At 38.5% G+C, this 18,404-nt stretch overlaps 1 protein-coding gene across 4 annotated transcripts in view; it reads left to right on the top strand.

Annotated features, from left to right (window-relative positions):
- The window catches only part of LOC126273152 (voltage-dependent calcium channel subunit alpha-2/delta-3-like), a 332,649-nt gene that overhangs the window by 163,093 nt on the left and 151,152 nt on the right, over positions 1–18,404 (top strand). For all 4 annotated transcript variants that reach the window (XM_049976609.1, XM_049976607.1, XM_049976608.1 and 1 more), the window contains exons 6-8: positions 4,577–4,833; positions 13,161–13,271; positions 17,379–17,601. In XM_049976609.1, the coding sequence (XP_049832566.1) occupies positions 4,577–4,833; positions 13,161–13,271; positions 17,379–17,601 (591 nt within the window). The remainder of the gene's footprint in view (positions 1–4,576; positions 4,834–13,160; positions 13,272–17,378; positions 17,602–18,404) is intronic.

Genomic DNA, 18,404 nt, shown 5'->3' with positions numbered 1-18,404 from the left:
ATGCAGTATTGGCACTATTCATACAGCAGCACCACGTGGGAGAACGAAGGTTGCAAGTTTTATTTCTTTTTTGTATATGCTTATCAACCTCTCGGTGCTTCTGCTCTTCAGTCAGTGGCCTCCTTTAATTCAAAAGTATTTGCATTCTACCAGAATTTCCTACATTTAATTTTGCGCTTTTGTGACCTGCCGACAGATACACTGAATATTTATTTTTATTTTCAAACATGGCACATGGGCTGGTGCTTCCTTAACTGTAACTGTCTTTTGAGGGTGAATGTACTGGGTGTGTTTGTAGCAAGGTCCTATGCAGTGATGATTAGCACACACCCAGTATTTACAGCACCTCATGCAGTGTTTGTGCTTCAGCACTCAGGCACTGCACAGATCTACTAGTGCTGGAGTTCCCTGCTACTAGCCAGGCACTCAAATGGGGCACACAATACAGCTGAGAATTTCCTACCGAATAACGGGGGGCCATATGAGTGGACCCAAAAATAACAGGAATTGTTTTACAAAAAATTGTGTATTTGATGAAAAAATTTCAAAGTTTAAACACTTTCAAAATAGTGTCAGTCAAACATAATAAATTTTTGTCATTGGTGGGAAACAGTTTTTTAAACTTCTGGGACTGAGTAATTAAAGAAGCCATCACAATAAAAATCATCATGAACACCCTTAATAGAGACAGTGGCATGCAGCTCAGCTTGGTGTGGGATTCAGTGATCATTAGGTTGAAACAGGCACATTGTGGATTCAGCGTGCCTGTATATGGTGACGCTGTGAGCCCCAGTAATGTCAGATCTGGCAGGCAGAGTATATAACAGCAGCCCATTAGCAGTCGTTCTGCTTGACCATGGCCAAAGAATGGTTAACCAAAAACGTGTGACATTTTAACCACTTGACTTGGGTGGAAGGCTGAGAACATTTTATTCAGTGTTACTCCACGAGATACTGCATTCTTAAGTAATTGATGATGACTGAAGTAGAGAGGATGTACAATGTAGACTGCCTATAGCAAGAAAAGCTTTTCTGAAAAAAGAGGAATTTATTAAAATGTAATATAATTTTAAGTATTAGGAAGACTTTCCTGTAGGTATTTGTCGGGAGTTTAGCCTTGTATGGAAGTGACATGTGGACACTACACTTTTCAGACAAGAAGTAAATAGAGGTTTCAGTATATTGTTCTGCAGTGGAATTCTAAAGATTAGATGGATAGATTGAATAAATAATGGGGAGGTACTGATCGAATTGGGAAAAGAAGAAATTTATAGCAGAATTTAACTAAGGAAGCAATCAGTTAATAGGACAAATCAAGAGGCATCGAGGAATAAGTTTGGTAATGGAGGGAAGTGTGGGGGATAATCATTGTGGAGGTAGACAGGCACGAGCAATTTGTCAGGCGTTATGAAAAGATGAAGAGGCTTGCAAAGGATATAGTAGTGTGGAGAGCTGCAGTAAACCAGTCTTTGGACTGAAGATGATAGCAACAACAAACATCATTATTTTCACCAGTTTCTATGTTTTGTATACTGAAATTATTATTTTCACTTGCTGTTTCTACTTCACACATCACCACAGTATTTTTTAGTGCAAAATTGATAACAAAAGCACGAGAAGCATGGACATCTACAGAGACTCGAGTAATAGCTGATGGAAATCTACTAAGCTGCTGCTGGTCAATCAGAATATGCACAAGAAAGATTCATTTTTGAGGTATTCTGACACTTATTATTCAAAGATGTGTAGTGTGCTACCATATCTTGTGAACACTGCGTGCTGATTTCTGCACCTCAAGCACTACTTGGGGCACTGATTTGTAGGGTAATGTCTTGTTTGTGCTGTTGTTTGGGTGAAATCTGATGTTTGTTACCCAGTATACTCCTGTCAAAGAGCATTGTGAGGTTGCTGAGAAAGTAAGGGTGAGCTTCAGTGGCATGTTCTCTCATGCATTTTAAGGCCGTAAAGAAATTCAGAATTTAATCCAATAAAGCTGTAGAGAGTGGTGATTGGATTGTTATGTCACCAGACATGCTATCGTCAGCAACCAACCACTGGCAATGGAAATATTTGCCAACACGAGAACTAAAGCCAACTATCTCCAAGTTGGGCAACCTCAGACAAGTGTGTGCTGGTAAAAATACTTTCTGACAGCTAAAAAGATGTTAGAATGAAATTTGTTTCCTTCTTTCACTTGTCACTGGTACCATCATAATCATAACCATCATCATTCTCATCTTGAACAGTTTCCAGATCTAGACTGGGTGTGTTTGGAACATAAACTTTGCCACATAGCTTTGTTTCCCCACCATCTTCCTGTAATCACTTTGGTCCAGATCTCACCTCAACTTGTCCAAACTTGTCAGTCTGTCAGTCAGTCAGCCAGGTTATTCATTTAGCCAGTCAGTCTGAAATTATCACTCAGGCTTTGTCTCTTGTTTGTACAGTGGTATTCACAGAGTGTATTTTACAATTTTGTGTGTGTGTGTGTGTGTGTGTGTGTGTGTGTGTGTGTGTGTGTGTGTGTGTGTGTGTGTGTGTAGGTTGGGGGGTGGGGTGGAGAGGTTGGTATTACAGCATAAATAGATGACTTTTTTATGATGTATTATGTTCCTTTTTACAGTTTATGAATAATTTCATTATCTTTAAATTTACATTCATATACATTGCTTACCAAAATTGAATGTCAACAGTTCTATTTCTTTTTTGTTATGCATGTGTCACACTTTTGGATATACCTTCCAATAATGAGAAAATTTATTTATAGAATAAAATTAGTTTTTGTCCAATATCTCTCTGATTGCGTGGTCAACGTCATTAATGTTCTTTATTTGGCTAATTTGGTTTGGAAGGCAACTGAATAGCTACATCTCCCCATATGTTACACTTTCCTCATAACAACTTGTCCTGTATTGAATTGTTCTTAGCTTCCAGCAGTTTCCTGTTTCTTATTGCTGTACCTCCTCATTTTTTTAAGTGTTCAAAGTAAATGAGTTTAAGAACATCAGGGCTAATAGTTTTGGCTAACTTCAGTAATGCACAATAAACTGAATTTAGTTCACTATTTATGCAGCTGATATACCCTACGCATGTTCATCTGTTATTGAGACAGAGAACTGATAATTTTACACATATCACTAGCTCAAGTTTCTTAGCAATGACTTTTAACTCCAACTCGTTTTGTTTGGGTTGATTGTTTTTAAATTTATTGATTGGTGTTTTTACCCCTGCTCTCCACCCCCCCTCCTTCCCCCACTTCCAAGTTTTATTATTTCTAAACTAGTTATCTAGTCTAAGTAAAACTCTTTCAGCAATGTGTTTCACTTCTTCCAGTTCTGTCCCCTTAACTGAAATATTAATGTCATTTGCAGATTGGATGGATTTCTGTTGAATATGATCAGAAAAGTCTTCGATATATACTAAGAAAAGTAGTGCCCCTAGAACACTTTCTTCAGGCACCCTATACAGGATATTCTCCATGTATGAATGGTATCTATTGCTCTCTTCATCTAATATTCCTTTTATGATACCTGTTCATTAAAAGTATGATTTCATCAAATTGGATGCAGTGGCTCTTAAACCACAGAATTTTAGTTTTTGTAGAACAGTATTTCGATCCACTAAATCAAAAGCTTTTAGTAATTTGCAGGATGTGCTAATTGTTGATTCTTCCCTGTCAAGTGTTTACAGTACATAATCAACACATTCTTGTGTTACCAAAGTATTGAGTTTCTTTATTTATCTATATTGAATTATGGATAGGATATCCTGTGATGGAAAGAAGTTTATCAGCCTGTTATCACAGAATTCTTTCGGAAGATATCTGATGTTACTGGAAGGATACTAACAGGTCTGTAGTTTTCAGGTTCTGTAGTCAGTATTTGGATGGTAGTTACACTCAAGCCATTTTTATACTCCCGGGATACAGTCCTTCCTTGTTGACTAATTACTTATATTGGCCAGGGGTTTAACAATAAATTTAGACGACAGTTTGATAAACCTATTGGAGGTAACAAAAATGTCGTGAATCTTGGTATTGTTCAGATTATCTGTGATTGCTGTTACTTCTACCTCATTTGTTGGAAACAGGTGTATGGAATTAAGTAGTGGGCGTCTTTTCTCTCGTAGGACATTTGTTGGAACTGACATATTCTTTGCTGAATTTTTGCACACATTTATAAAGCAAATGCTTTGGTTTTAGTTTGTGTCTTAGTAAAGAACTGTTACATCTCATTCCTTGGGGTTATTATTTTTGAATGTTGCCTATTCTTTTGCTGAACTCTCCCTCCCACTCTCCCTTTCCCCCTCCCCCTCCCCCTCCCCCTCCCCATCCCCCTCCCCCTCCCCCTCCCCCTCCCCCCTCTTTGACATATTACTTGGTGTATGGCCAATATTTTTGTGACTGAACACCTCATTTCCTTCTGTGCCACAGTAAGGCTGGGTGATAAATAGTGTAAGTAATTTCTCAGTCTGGTATTATATTTATGATTGTTACTGTTGTTTTTGAACTGTGATTAATTGTTGATAACAAACTTCAAAAGTAGCTCTTCTAATGCTGTTCTTGCAATGCCTACAGCCATGAAGTGGGCACAACCAATAGACCTGTTTGACTGCCGCACGCGCTCCTGGTATATTGAAGCTTCAACTTGCAGCAAAGATGTTGTCGTCCTGATGGACACCACGGGATCGATGAAAGGCCTGAGGCACACGATTTCCAAACACACAGTGCGCACTATTCTTGATACACTTTCCAATAATGACTTTGTTAATGTCTTCAACTTCTCAGAGAGAGCCCAGGAGACTGTGCCGTGTTTCAAGAATATGCTAGTACAGGTATGAGCCTGCATGTCAGGTAATCTACTGTGTTGTTTTCTCTCATTAGTTAGTCTTCATCAGTATCTAGGCACTAGGAAAATGCCCATGAATTAAAGTTTTGCAGATTTGTCCTTGACACTTGTAACTTCTAATTGCATAATCAACTTGTAAAACTAGTTCAAGTTGTTCTAAAATAACTTGTATGTGAGTGCACATTACCATTCTCAGTGTGAGTTGTTATGGAGATAACATATTCTTTAAGAAGACAGGAGTTACTTTGAAAATGAACTGAAAGTTAAAATTATTTTATCAAATGTTATTGTATTGTCCCATGAAAAAATATTACTTATCTTGATTCTAATAGATGATGTTGACATTACTGAGTCTAGATACTGCCTCAGATCTAGAATGGAGGTTTTTAACTGCTGCAATATTCATATTTAACCCTTTTGTGGGCACATTTTTGGTAGCAATTCTGTGAATATAATTTTTTTATATCATGTTAAATTTGTGATCAACTGACTATATTTATTTATGGATAATTTTATTTTTGTGATTGAGGGCCAAAACTATAGTGGTATACACTGGCATGCACTGAGGGGAATCAACTGAAGCACTGCTTCAGTAACTATAACTGTGACATTTATATAATATAATTATAATAATGCAGATGTCCGCCCCGGTAGCTGAGTGGTCAGCGCGACAAACTGTCAATCCAAAGCGCCCAGGTTCGATCACCGGCTGGGTCGGAGATTTTCTCCACTCAGGGACTGGGTGTTGTGTTGTCCTAATCATCATCATTTCATCCCCATCGATGCGCAAGTCGCCGAAGTGGCGTCAAATCGAAAGACTTGCACCAGGCGAACGGTCCACCCGACGGGAGGTCCTCGTCACATGACATTTCATTTCACTCAGCAATATCTAGATGAAAACATTACATTCCTTCAAAGCACATTGAACTAATATGCTCATTACATTACAAAATTGACTGAATATTGTGATCAAAGCCAAAGCAACGACCATTTAATTATTCATGCTTTTCTGGAGAGGCATTGTCATGTTGAACAATTGGGTTTCTGCCACTTATTCGCGTCTTTCTTGCACGATATTTCACCTGCAAGACTCAGTCTTCTGGAGGTGCTGTTTGATGCTGATTCCAGTGTTGAACGAGTCTGGTATTTATGCCTATGTTGTGCTAGGTGCTCTTTGTGCTGTCTGCACTGCATCAGGCACTCTGTCTGTGGTATGCACTGTAGCGTTTTTTTTCCACCTGCAGCTGTTTTGAATGCTGTGAGCCTACTTTATGGTTATTATCCATTTTATTCTGTGATTGTCGGCATTTAAGCCCTGCTGTGATCTAGGACACTGTTACCATGGTGTACCATGTCAGTCATTCCATCCAAGGTCCATGCCCACCAGGAGCCATTCCTGGATGGAATGATCAACATGATGCCCCATGTGTGTTTTTCTTTTTTACTACTTCATATCTAAACAATCATCTAGTGAGTAGAAGGAGCTGCCATTCAGAAATTCTTTTAATTTGTTTCTAAATGTTGGTTGGCTATCTGTCAGAGTTTTAAAGTTATTTGGTATATAACCGAAGATTTTTGTGGCAACATAATTCACCCCTTTCTGTGCCAAAGTCAGATTTAATCCAGAATAATGAAGATAGTTCTCTCTTCTAGTGTTTTAGCTATGCACTTTGCTATTATTTTTGAAACGGGGTAGGTTATAAATAACAAATTTTATATGTGAATATAGATATTGCAAAGGTGCTTGGAAAATTCAGAGTTCCTTAAATAAATGTCTGCAAGGTGATCTTGGGTGGGCTTCAGCTGTTATTTTGATTACACACTTTTGTGCAATAAATACTTTTTCTCCTAAAAATGAGTTACCCCAAAATATGATGCCATATGAAAGCAGTTAATAAAAATAGGCGTATTAGGCTAATTTACTGATATGCATATCACCAAAATTTACAATAACCCTAATAGCTTAAGTAGCAGAACCTAAACATTTCAGCAGACCATTAATGTGTTCCGTTCAGTTCAATTTCTCATCAATGCACTTACTTACTTACTTATCTATGGCTTGGGCCTTAGCGACCATATTCCTGCGCCGCACTCCTCCTCAATCGTTCCCAGTTGTGAGCCTCCTGCCACCATTTACCCACCCCTAGTCTCATGTCCTCGGTGTCCTTGTCAGTATTGTCCTTCCATCTTGTCTGCAGCTATTCCCGCTACCTCTTGTCAGCTACAGCTTCCAGAAACACATCATGGGGCATCCTTCCTTCATTCATCCTTGCTACATGTCCAGCCCAGGTCAACCTTCTACCTTCCTATTCTTTTTATAATGTCAGGCCGTGTGTAAAGCTCTTTTATTTTTTATTTATTTATTTATTTTTTGAATGAATTCTCCATTACCCTGTTTGTGTATCTATCACAGGACCATATATTTTTTGGAGGATTTTTCATTAAAAAACAAATAGTTTCTCTTCATGTGTTCTCCTAAAGGTGAAGCTTTCACAACCATACATAACCACTGGCATAATCATACTTTGGTACAGCCTGATCTTAAAACTTCTTGACAGGAATCTTTTCTTCAGCACATCCTGAAGGCTAAAGTATGCTCTATTGCCTCTCACAATTCTTGCATTTATTTCAGTTTCACAGTGGTTCTAATCACTGCAGAGACCACCAAGGTATTTGATCTTTTGAATTGGAGACTGTGCACCCTGAGTGGGTCCCCATCTCTCACTGCCTTGCTCAGGACCATATATTCTGTCTTATCTTCACTGACTTGCAGGTCTTCTTTACTGTCAATCTTGCAGTACGAGCCTGCCATTCTTCTGAGCTCTTCTCAACTACCGCTGATTATGCACACACCCAGAAATTTTGAATATTCTGCCCTAGCAGTAGACTTCTGTTCAGAGTCTATATTTATCAATAGTATTATGCCATTTGCTGTACAGAACTATATATACTGTGTTTTCTCAAAGTTTAGTTCTTTTGCAGATAACCACTTAATAATTTTCTGAAAGACATTATTTACAATCTCCTGAGCTAATTCTTATTTGTTGGATGAGATTACTATACTTGTATCATCAGTAGAGAGAACTAGCTTTGCACCTTTGAGAATAAAAAGTGGCAAATCATTAATATATATTAACAGCAAGGGACCCAAGACTGAATACTGTGGGGCACTGTTCCTGATACAGCCCCAGTTAGAGGTCTCTGCTGAGTTTTGCAGACTATCTGTACTATTAATTTCAACTGCGTACATTCTTCCAGTTAAATTTAAATTACATCATTAGTGCACTATCCCATTCATACCATAATACTTAAGCTTAGAAGAATTTCATGATTCACACTGTCAAAAGTCTTTGAGAGATCACAAAATATCTCAGTGGGTAATTTTCAGTTATTCGGAGCATTTAATATTTGATCAGTGAAAGCATATTTATCATTTTCTGTTGAAAAGCCTTTCCGGAAATTAAACTGACATTTTGTTAGTCTTCATTTTTCAAAATATGCAAAGCTACTCTTGAATACACTACTACTTCAAGAATTTTGGATAAAGCTGTAAGAAGTGAAATTGGATGGTAGTTGTTAGCAGCACACTTATTGTCCTTTTCTATACTAGGGTTTAACAAAAACATATTTCAGTCTATCCAGAAAAATGACCCGTCTCAGTGACCTACTATGCATGTAACTGAAAATCCTACTTATCTGTTGAGAGCAAGCTTTTATTACTCTTTTGGAAATTCCATCAATTCCATGTAAGGTTTTACATTTGAGTGAATTTAGTATTTTCTTAATTTCAGCAGGAGATGTGGGTTGAATTTCAGTTTTAATAAATTGCATAGGTACTGCCACTTCTATATACAGCTTTGCATTTTCTAACAAACAGCTGGATCCTATTTTCTCTACAACACTTAAAAAAGATAATTAAAAGTATAGTACTTCTGACTTTTTCTTGACTAACTTTTCATTGAGAGTGATAGAAATAGTCTTCCTGTGCTCTGAGTTACCCTGTTTCCCTTATAACAGTATTCCAAATTGTTTTAATTTCATCATCAGAGGTGCTAATCTCAGCCATAATGCACACACGTTGGGACTTTTAAATAACTTTTCTTAATACAGTGCAGTAGTTTTATAATGGTAGACTGTTTCTGGATCACTACTCCTTCTAACTAGAAGATAAAGTTCCCTTTTCTGTTCACAAGATATTTTTATGCCTTCAGTAAGCCATGGATTTTTAGATGGTTTCTTACAGATATGTTTCACTGTTTTCATAGGGAAACTGTTTTCAAATAAACTCACAAATGTGTCATGAAATAGGTTAAATTTTAAATTAGCATCAGATTCCCTGTACATCTCATCCCATTCTTAACTGTTTCGAGCTTTCCCTAAAATTTCTAGTTCTTAAATTGTTAATTGAATACAGTATTTTGGACTGTTTTGCGTTACTGTATGGAACTATGTCATATACAGTAACTAGCTGTGCATCATGATCAGAAAGACATTTCTTAACAGAAAAAGTTTTTATTTGATTAAATGTATCTTCATCTATAAAAATTTTATATTCCAGTGTGCTGCTTTTCTTTACTACCTGAGTATGAAAATCAATAACTGGCATCAAATTGAAAGAACTAACAAATACTTCAAGGTCATACTTTCTATCAGACTCTTTCAGAAAATGTACATTGAAATCTCCACAAATAATAATTTGCTTCCCTCTGTCTGACAGATAGCACAAACACCAAAGAATCCAAGGTTTTCAGGAACAGCTGAAAATTTCCCAGTGGGGATCTATACATAGCTACAGTTACAAAATTGCCAATATTTAGTTTAAGCTCACAGGCACATGCTTCTGAATGTTGCTGTACAAAAAATTTCTTAGTATCATAAATTTTTCACACTATGATAAATTTTAATATATGTGGCAACTCCTCCTCCCTCCATAATTTCTCTACTTGCATGTGCTGAAAGCTTATACAGACAGGCAGAGTATATCTGTTCTACCCTCAGTGTTTTAATTTTCTAAACAAGCAAGAAGCTCATCTGCTTTGTTTTTTATCCCCTGATATTCTAATGCAGTATACTAATATTATTTTTCACTGTTCTTTTATGAGAGTATTGCGATATTTTAACATCTCAAGTACCTGCTTGTCTGAGCTTCTCATTAAGCATAATTTCATTCAATGTTGATTCATTGGACACTGATCTTAGCCTAAAAAAGAGGTAATCCCATGAGTTTGTGCCCCCCCCCCCCCCCTTTAGATTTTGCTGTCATCATGGCCAAGTTACCCTTCCTTTTCCTATTGAGCTGCAGGGCATGCCTTGTGAAGTCCCACTTACCAATAACATCAACAGGAACCAAAACTATGCCTAAAACATTAATATTGATAGCACTTGAATTCAGGATTTCAAGATTGCTCTAAATTGAAATTTTTAGGTTTATTGTCACAATAAAACAATGTACAGTATTCTAACTATTTTTGTAAAAGTGTGTTTTCAGCTTTCTTAGAGGCATAGGAAACTTCTATACTCTGCAAACTACTGTAATGTGAAGTGCAGGCAGAGGGACATTCCACTGTACTAGTTAGGGTTTTCGCTGTTCAGTTTACTGATGAAGCAGAGGAAGAATGATTGTTTTATGCCTCCTTGTGTGCATTACATAGTGGGTTGTAGCATATTCCTAGAGTCATCATTTAAGTTGGATCTTGAAACCCTGTCAGTAGACTTTCTCCAGATAATTTATGTCAGTCTTCCAGAGTCTGCCAGTTTCTGCATCATCTTTGTGACGCTCCCCCATGGGTCAAACAAACCTGTGGCCATTTGTGCTGCCCTTCTCTGCCATCAGGAGACATGATAGTCATGAAGGAGTGTACATGGTATGTAACCAGTGTATAATACTCCTTTGCCATCATGGTGTCTTGCACAAGCTCCACTGGACCCAAGGATGCCCATGTGAATGTTATCCAGAGCATAATTGAGCTGTCACTAGCTTGTCTGCATCTCACAGTACAGGTGTCAAGGAGCTGTTCACATAGTATCGGGATTCATCAGACCATGCCACTGCACCAATGTCCACTGCCGATGGTCACATGCCCATTTCAGTCGTAGTAGCCAATGTCATGGTGGTAATATTAGCACATGCTTGGGTCGTCAGCTGCAGAGACCCATCTTTAGGAGTGCTTGGTGCACTGTGTTTTCAGATACTCTTGTATTCTGCCCAACACTAAAGTCTGATATTAGTTCCACCACAGTTCACCACCCGCCCTATTTTACCAGTTTTCCCAGCCTATGATGTCCGACAACTGTAATGAGTGGTGGTGGTCACCTAATCCCATGATATCTGGACATGGCTTTACCTTGTTTTTGCCACATGTTGAAGACACACTCCGCAGCATTCCTCGTACACCCATCAAATTGTACTGTCTCAGAAATGCTCGCGCCAATCCTCTGGCCATCACAATCTGCCCTTGGTCAAACTTGGATAGATTGTGTGCCTTCCTCATTCTGCACACGGTCAACACTCCCACTGATACTACATGCACCATGTGTGTATCTGACTGGCAGTCATTCATCACCAGTTGACACTACTACTGCCTGGATGGGTATGTATCAATAGTAGGTCGGTGGTTATAATTTTCTGGTTGACCAGTGTATGCATCAACACCTACACTTTCTTCTGAGGACCATCAAATGAAGGAACCAGCTGATCAGTTCATTTACATTAGACATGATGCTAGTACTGTAATTCGTTCAAACATACATACAGAAACAGAGCAGTTCTGCACATCTAAGAATACTACACCAATGGTAAGTGTATCACACTGTGAGGAAATAGTAAATAGGGTGGAAACGTCAAAATTCTTACTTGTCAATATTCATGAGAATTTAAACTGGAAAAAGTACATTTTGAACTGCTAAAATAGCTTAGTTCAGGTACACACGCACTTAGAATCGTTGCAAATCTTGGGCAGAGACAACTCAATAAGCCGACATATTTTGTGCATTTTCATTTAGTAATGTCATGTGGAATAATGTTCAGATGTAACCCATCTTTAATAAAGAAAGTCTTCATTGCTCAGACTATATGTGGCGCTCATCCACAACCATCTTGTAGACATTCATTTTAAGAGTTGGCCATTCTGAATACTGCTTCGCAGTATATTTACTCTCATGACATTTGTTGTGAATAATCCACCCCAGTTCAAAAGGGACAATGATGTACATAATTACAATAGCAGAAGGAAAATGATACTCATTACTCTACATTAGGGTTCTCTTTAGCACAAAAAGGGATACACAATGCTACAACAAAATTTTTATCGCTTACCCAGTAATATAAAATTCAGACAGGCAGCAAAGCAAAATTTGAAAACAAAACTGAAAAACAGAATGAGAAACCAGTCCAAGTTCAAATATTTTATTTTTCAATTGATGACTAGTGTTAAGTCGAAACCCATTAATTGACATAACAAAGTTGAAAATGGTATTTCTGAAGCTGTCAAAACATGTGTGATGTACATTTACAGTGATACAGATACAAATCAGCAGCTGGACTGGTTTTTTGTTCTGTTGATTAACAGAAGTTGCTGACCTAAGTTACTTCAGCATGCTGGAAGTTTGCAAAACTGAAAAAGTTTCTCCTTGACAATATCTTCTGTTCTGTAAAAGAATATGTATTATAGTAATGTATAAAATGTGGTGGGTAGGAATTACCAACTCACATCCATATATTAAAGAAAACTTACAAATATTCAGCATGAACCATATTTATAATTTAATTTGTGATGTGAATGTAAAATGACTCATTCCACATCAATAATATTTATCATGCAAAATGATCCATGGAACTAAATAACTAATTAATCAACAACATACTCTTACTGCATGAGGAATTGATCGTATACACAGTTTTCCTCAAAGCACCTTAAATACAACTGCATGGCCCCCCACCCTCCACAACCCAGTAACAAAAGCAAAAGTTTGGTTAACGGACTTCATTTTAAACACTTTGATGTGAGACTTAATACCATGGTGATGTCTCCTCACTTAAATGAAAGAGGAAGAAATTAAATTGGTATACAAAGTCAAGATTGGTAGATGTGTGTTGGCTTTGATTAAACTGTTTCCTTGAGTTGAGGATTTCTCTTTAGAGTGTGGAAGTCAGCTGATTGTCAGAAGTAGTGTCAGAAAAATGTATTATGATTATCATCAAAGTTTGGTTTCATTTATATTATTGACACTGAAGTGTTCTTGATAAATGTTATACTTGTTGGAAATGTCATGCCCTGTACATTTACTTTTGATGATATTTCTTCTGTTTTTCAGGCTACTTTGGAAAATGTAAACACCCTGAAAGATTCCTTGGAAATAATTGACCCAGAAGGAGTTGCCAATTTTTCCCAGGCATTTATTCAGGCCTTCAAACTTCTGGAGAAAGTAAGTGTTTTAATCTACATATTTTATCTTTAACGCTAATGGAAATTCCTGGATGGAGCAATATGTAAAATAAGGGAAAGGTAAAACCACTCACCTTTAGTGGACTGACACATGGAGTGCAGAGACATGTAACATTAATACTAACTTTCAAGCTCATAATCTCTCCGTACCAAAAGTACACACATTCAAATACACAACCACACAAACACTGAAATGTACAATTCTTTGCCATGGTGAGACTCAGCAATTTGCTAGACTTTGCTAAATCATTTGATAGAGAAAGAGCAAGAGCTCGAAAGCTAGTGTGACATCTGTATTCTATTATGTGCGTCTGTGCTCTATTCACTGGTCTGCTGTAAATCTCTAAGTTCTGGTATATTAATTTATTCTCCTTCATCTTCAGTGATACCTTATGAACAACATGCTTCCATACATTCTGGTTTAGTTTGCTCCTCCATCCTTTGATAATCAGTGTTATTAACATCAGTCAACACCTTTACCATCCATCATACCCTTGCTATCACCTTTATGTCTATGAAAATATAATCCTTTCCCATTGATGTGTGTCCTCTAATGCATTTTTCTGTAAGTCTTTAAATGACAGCCTTCAGTGTGATATAATGATTTCAGTGTATCTGGTGCACGAAAGCAATGGTATGTAGATAGAGACATTAACAAACACAAACACATGCACAAAATTCAAGCTTTCGCAACCCACAGTCTCTTCATCAGGAAAAGAGGGAAGGAGAGGGAGAGACGAAAGGATGTGTGTTTTAAGGGAGAGAATAAGGAGTCATTCAAATCCCGGGAGCGGAAATGGGGAAAAAGGGACAGGCGCACGCGCACGCACATATTCACCCCGCACATATTCACACACAAGCAGACATATGTAAATGCAAAGAGTTTGGGCAGAGATGTCAGTCGAGGTGGAAGTACAGAGGCAAAGATGTTGTTGAATGACAGGTGAGGTATGAGCGGCGGCAACTTGAAATTAGCGGAGGTTGAGGCCTGGTGGGTAACGGGAAGAGAGGATATATTGAAGGGCAAGTTCCCATCTCTGGAGTTCCGATAGGTTGGTGTTATTGGGAAGTATCCAGATAACCCGGACGGTGTAACACTGTGCCAAGATGTGCTGTCAGTGCACCAGGGCATGTTTAGCCACAAGGTGATCCTCATTACCAACAAACCCTGTCTGCCTGTGTCTGTTCATGCGAATGGACAGTTTGTTGCTGGTCACTCCCACATAGTTTGCGAGTGTATACCTGTCCTTTTTTCCCCCTAAGGTAAGTCTTTCTGCTCCCAGGATTGGAATGACTCCTTACCCTCTCCCTTAAAACCCACATGCTTTCGTCTTTCCATCTCCTTCCCTCTTTCCTGATGAAGCAACCGTTGGTTGCAAAAGCTTGAATTTTGTGCATATGTTTGTGTTTGTTTGTGTGTCTATCGACCTGCCAGCACTTTCGTTTGGTAAGTCACATCATATTTGTGCTCAACAGCACAGCAAAACTTCAAAGAAGTGCTGCTTATATGGCAATAAAACTGTACAACTGTTTACCATTTCATATTTCAAATATCAACTTGAAGTTAAACAAACAATAAAACTGTTACTTGGAGAAAGCCCTTCCTGTTCAGGCAGTGAATACATACTAAATGCAAAAAATTGGAAACTGACATACAGTGTAATATGATTAATATGTGCATAGTGAGGTGGGCAGTAAATTAGAGATGGGTTCTTATGTATGCTGTAATAGACATAAGGTATGTGTAGGTAAACTGTATAGCAGATATGAAAAGTGTAGTTATGTATGATGCTTTTGTATTTAAAAAGATATACCCATGATAATTAAATAGTGTATGTCATTATTACTTTGTAAAACTAAGAATGAAATAATCACAATATTAAGAATAGATTGCTGCTCACCTTGTAGAGGTGGTGCTGAGTCAGAAAGAGATGCTCACACACACTTACACTAGCACAACTCCTTGAGCTTCTAGGTATAGCTGTGGGGGGGGGGGGGGGGGGGGAGATGCGAGGGATTGGATAAGGAGAGGAGCGGAGAAGCAGAAAGAGGCTAGTGGTTGTGTTGGCAAAACATAAGACTGTATTGTGCTAGAGAGGGAGCAGGGAAGGGGATAGACAGACGGAGGCTCCAAGATTGGTGTGTGTGTGTGTGTGGGGGGGGGGGGGGGGGGGGAGCAGTTATGGGAAAGAAGGATACACTGCATATTGCAGCAAGAGTTTCCTCATGCACAATTTGGAAAAGCTTGTGATGCTAAGGAGGACCGAGATAGTGTAGGCTGTGAAACACTCATTGAATTGAAACACATACTGGTGAGCAGTATGTCCAGAAACTGGGCAGTCCAGCTATATCTTGGCCACATTTTAGTGGTTCCCATTCAGGTAGATAGAAAGCTTGTTAGTTGTCGTGCCCATGTAGATAGCAGAACAGTGATTGCATCTTAGTTTTGTAGATCATGTACCTGCTTGATAGGTAGCTCTGCCTTTTATGGGATAGGAGATGCCTTTGAGAGGACTCGAGTAGGAGGTAGTGGGAGGCTATACAGGACAGGTGTTGCATGTAGGTCTATAGCAGGGATGTGAGTCATGAATTGGGAGCAGCGGTGGAGTTGTGAGGGACAAGGATAATGGAGTTTGATGGGTGGCAGAATACCACTTCGGAGGGTGGGAAGGTTAGTGATTAGTTTGTTCCTTGTTTCAGACCATGACAAAGGTGGTTGAAACCATGGTGAAGAATGTGATTCAGTTGTGCCAGTCCTGAGTAGTACAGAGTCATGAGAGGAGTGCTCCTTTGTGGCTGGATGATGGGTATCTGGGAGGTGGTAGATGACTAGAGAGATGAGGCATGGCGAGGTTGAGAGGGTAATTTCAGTCTGTGAATATTTTTTATAAAAATTTTGAGTGCAGATTTTAAGCTTCCAATCATTTTTAGCATGATACAAAGAGGGAGGAGGATAAAACATTTTTTTTGAATTTCTATAATACATTCTTAAAATAGTTGTCAGCTTTCGATCAAGACAGTTTTAAAATTTTTGGCTTAGTACAATTTATTAATTATATTTTTCATATAGCAGTGTGGCTCAGTCGGTATACTGTATGTCAGGTATTATTTCTGAAAGTAAAGTTCAATCCTCATTTGGTTCCAGGGTTTTTTCTGTCTGTCTGTTTTTCTTTTTTGGTAATTATTTTTAATGTCATGAACAATGTCAAATTGCTGTGTGTTAGTCAGTTCAAATGTTGGAGGAAGGCGAAGCCATAGCACATCCAATAGGACCATGCCTAATAAAGCATTCTGGTGTTCAAACCAGCCTTACACTACTTTGAAGTAATTCTAAGAAGAAAAATAAAATATTGTCATATTCTGAAAATTTATTACACGAGTCAGTTGTTTCAATTACTGCGTAGCTGCTTCCTTGTGCAGTGTTTTTAACTGCTTACTTATGCAGCCTTTTCTCTGAGCAATTTCAGTGATAATCTAATTTTAAATATGCGTAAAGTGTGTGGCACAAGCGTGCAACCAGGCTAATGGCCTGACTGTAGGTAGAGTACAGCCTTTCTTTGCCACAGCACTAGGAGGGACCAGATGACAAGCCCAGTGCCCCGGCTGTCTTTCACCTCCAGGAAAGTTCCTCGGGACTCAATTGATAGAAGGCTGTGTGTACCGAGGTGTGTCCTGGATGGACTGGAATGAGGAGAAATCCCTGCCTCTATCTGTGATGAATTTGGGACCTCCAGGGCCAGAGTCAAGTGCTCAATCCACTAGATCACCATGAACACAATTTTACTTAGTGCTTGCTTTAATTTTCTTCTACATACTTTTTCTAAGAGTATGCACAATACGTCATTTTATCCTGGTTTTGTTATTACTTACATAATGCAGAGGAAACATTTAGATTTCTATTTTGTCAGAATATTCCATAAAAGCACTCTTTAGATAAACTAAAAGCTGTGCTGACTTCCATATGTACTTACTTAATGCTGCCTGTTCCATATGCCGGATGTGGTTGTTTTAATACCTACTGGAGAAATTTATATATCTCATGTTTGGCTATTTTATTGTATTTATAATTGTTCATTTTCTTTTACAGTCTAGAAACGAGCGTGACTGTGGAGGAAATGGTACAAGACTGACCTGTAATCAGGCTGTGATGCTGATTACAGATAGTGTAACAGGGAACATAACTGAGGTTTTTGAGATATATAACCGTTTAAATAATGGTAGCACAATTCCTGTCAGAGTCTTTACATTTCTAGTTGGTAGAGAAGTTACAAAAGTCATGGAAATTAAGTGGATGGCGTGTCTAAACAGAGGTAAGCACATGCAAAAGGTCAAAGACTATATCAAGTTACCTGCTGTCATTGTTATAGTTTTCATCTAAAAATTTTCAATTTGAGTCTTGCCAAAATTTATGTGTTAACAACTGAGGAACTACTTGAATGAGAAAGCAGTGGCTCCAAGGTCTGGAGAGTTAACAATCACTAGGAGAACAGTGCTCTGAACCCGTGCCTTTCCGTACTGCATCAGAATGTAATATAGCAGCCAGTCAGCAATGTGAAGTCTTTCAAGCCTGATCACAGAAGCTTTTTCTGTTCTTTTCTTTTCTTTTTTTGGGAGTGGGATTGGGTGGGGGGTGCGGGGCGGGGGGGGGGGGGGGGGGGGGGGAAGAATAGACATAGTCCTAATTTTGATCCCTGTGGCACTGTATTGGCTCTCAAGTGAATCTAGTTGTTAACTTCCAGGGCTTATAATTTCCTTTCAATTATAAAGATTTGATGTGACCAGGTTTGAACTGTTGCCTTGTGAGAGCAAAACAGAATGGTCAAAGGATTTGCTTAGATCACAAAAGGGGTATCTCTGTGAGAGCATGGTCTTCTAATGACAATAAAATCTCTCTCACTAAGACCGCCAGGGACAGCAGACCTTTGCATCCTGCAGCCAAAGTGTGAGGTGCTAAACATCTTATTCAGTTATTGGCCCTCAAACATCCACTGATACTCCATGTTATCATAGACTTTGACTAATACTGGTGTTACAGAAATTGGTCTGTAGTTGTCAGCCTCAGATTTGCTGCCTTTTTGGAAAAGTGGACTCACTTTGGATGTTTTTAGGGATC

Source organism: Schistocerca gregaria, chromosome 5 (assembly GCF_023897955.1).
Source record: "Schistocerca gregaria isolate iqSchGreg1 chromosome 5, iqSchGreg1.2, whole genome shotgun sequence".
Taxonomy (NCBI): domain Eukaryota; kingdom Metazoa; phylum Arthropoda; class Insecta; order Orthoptera; family Acrididae; genus Schistocerca; species Schistocerca gregaria.
The sequence above is the reverse complement of the archived record's forward strand: the minus strand, read 5'-3'. Positions and strand labels throughout refer to the sequence as shown.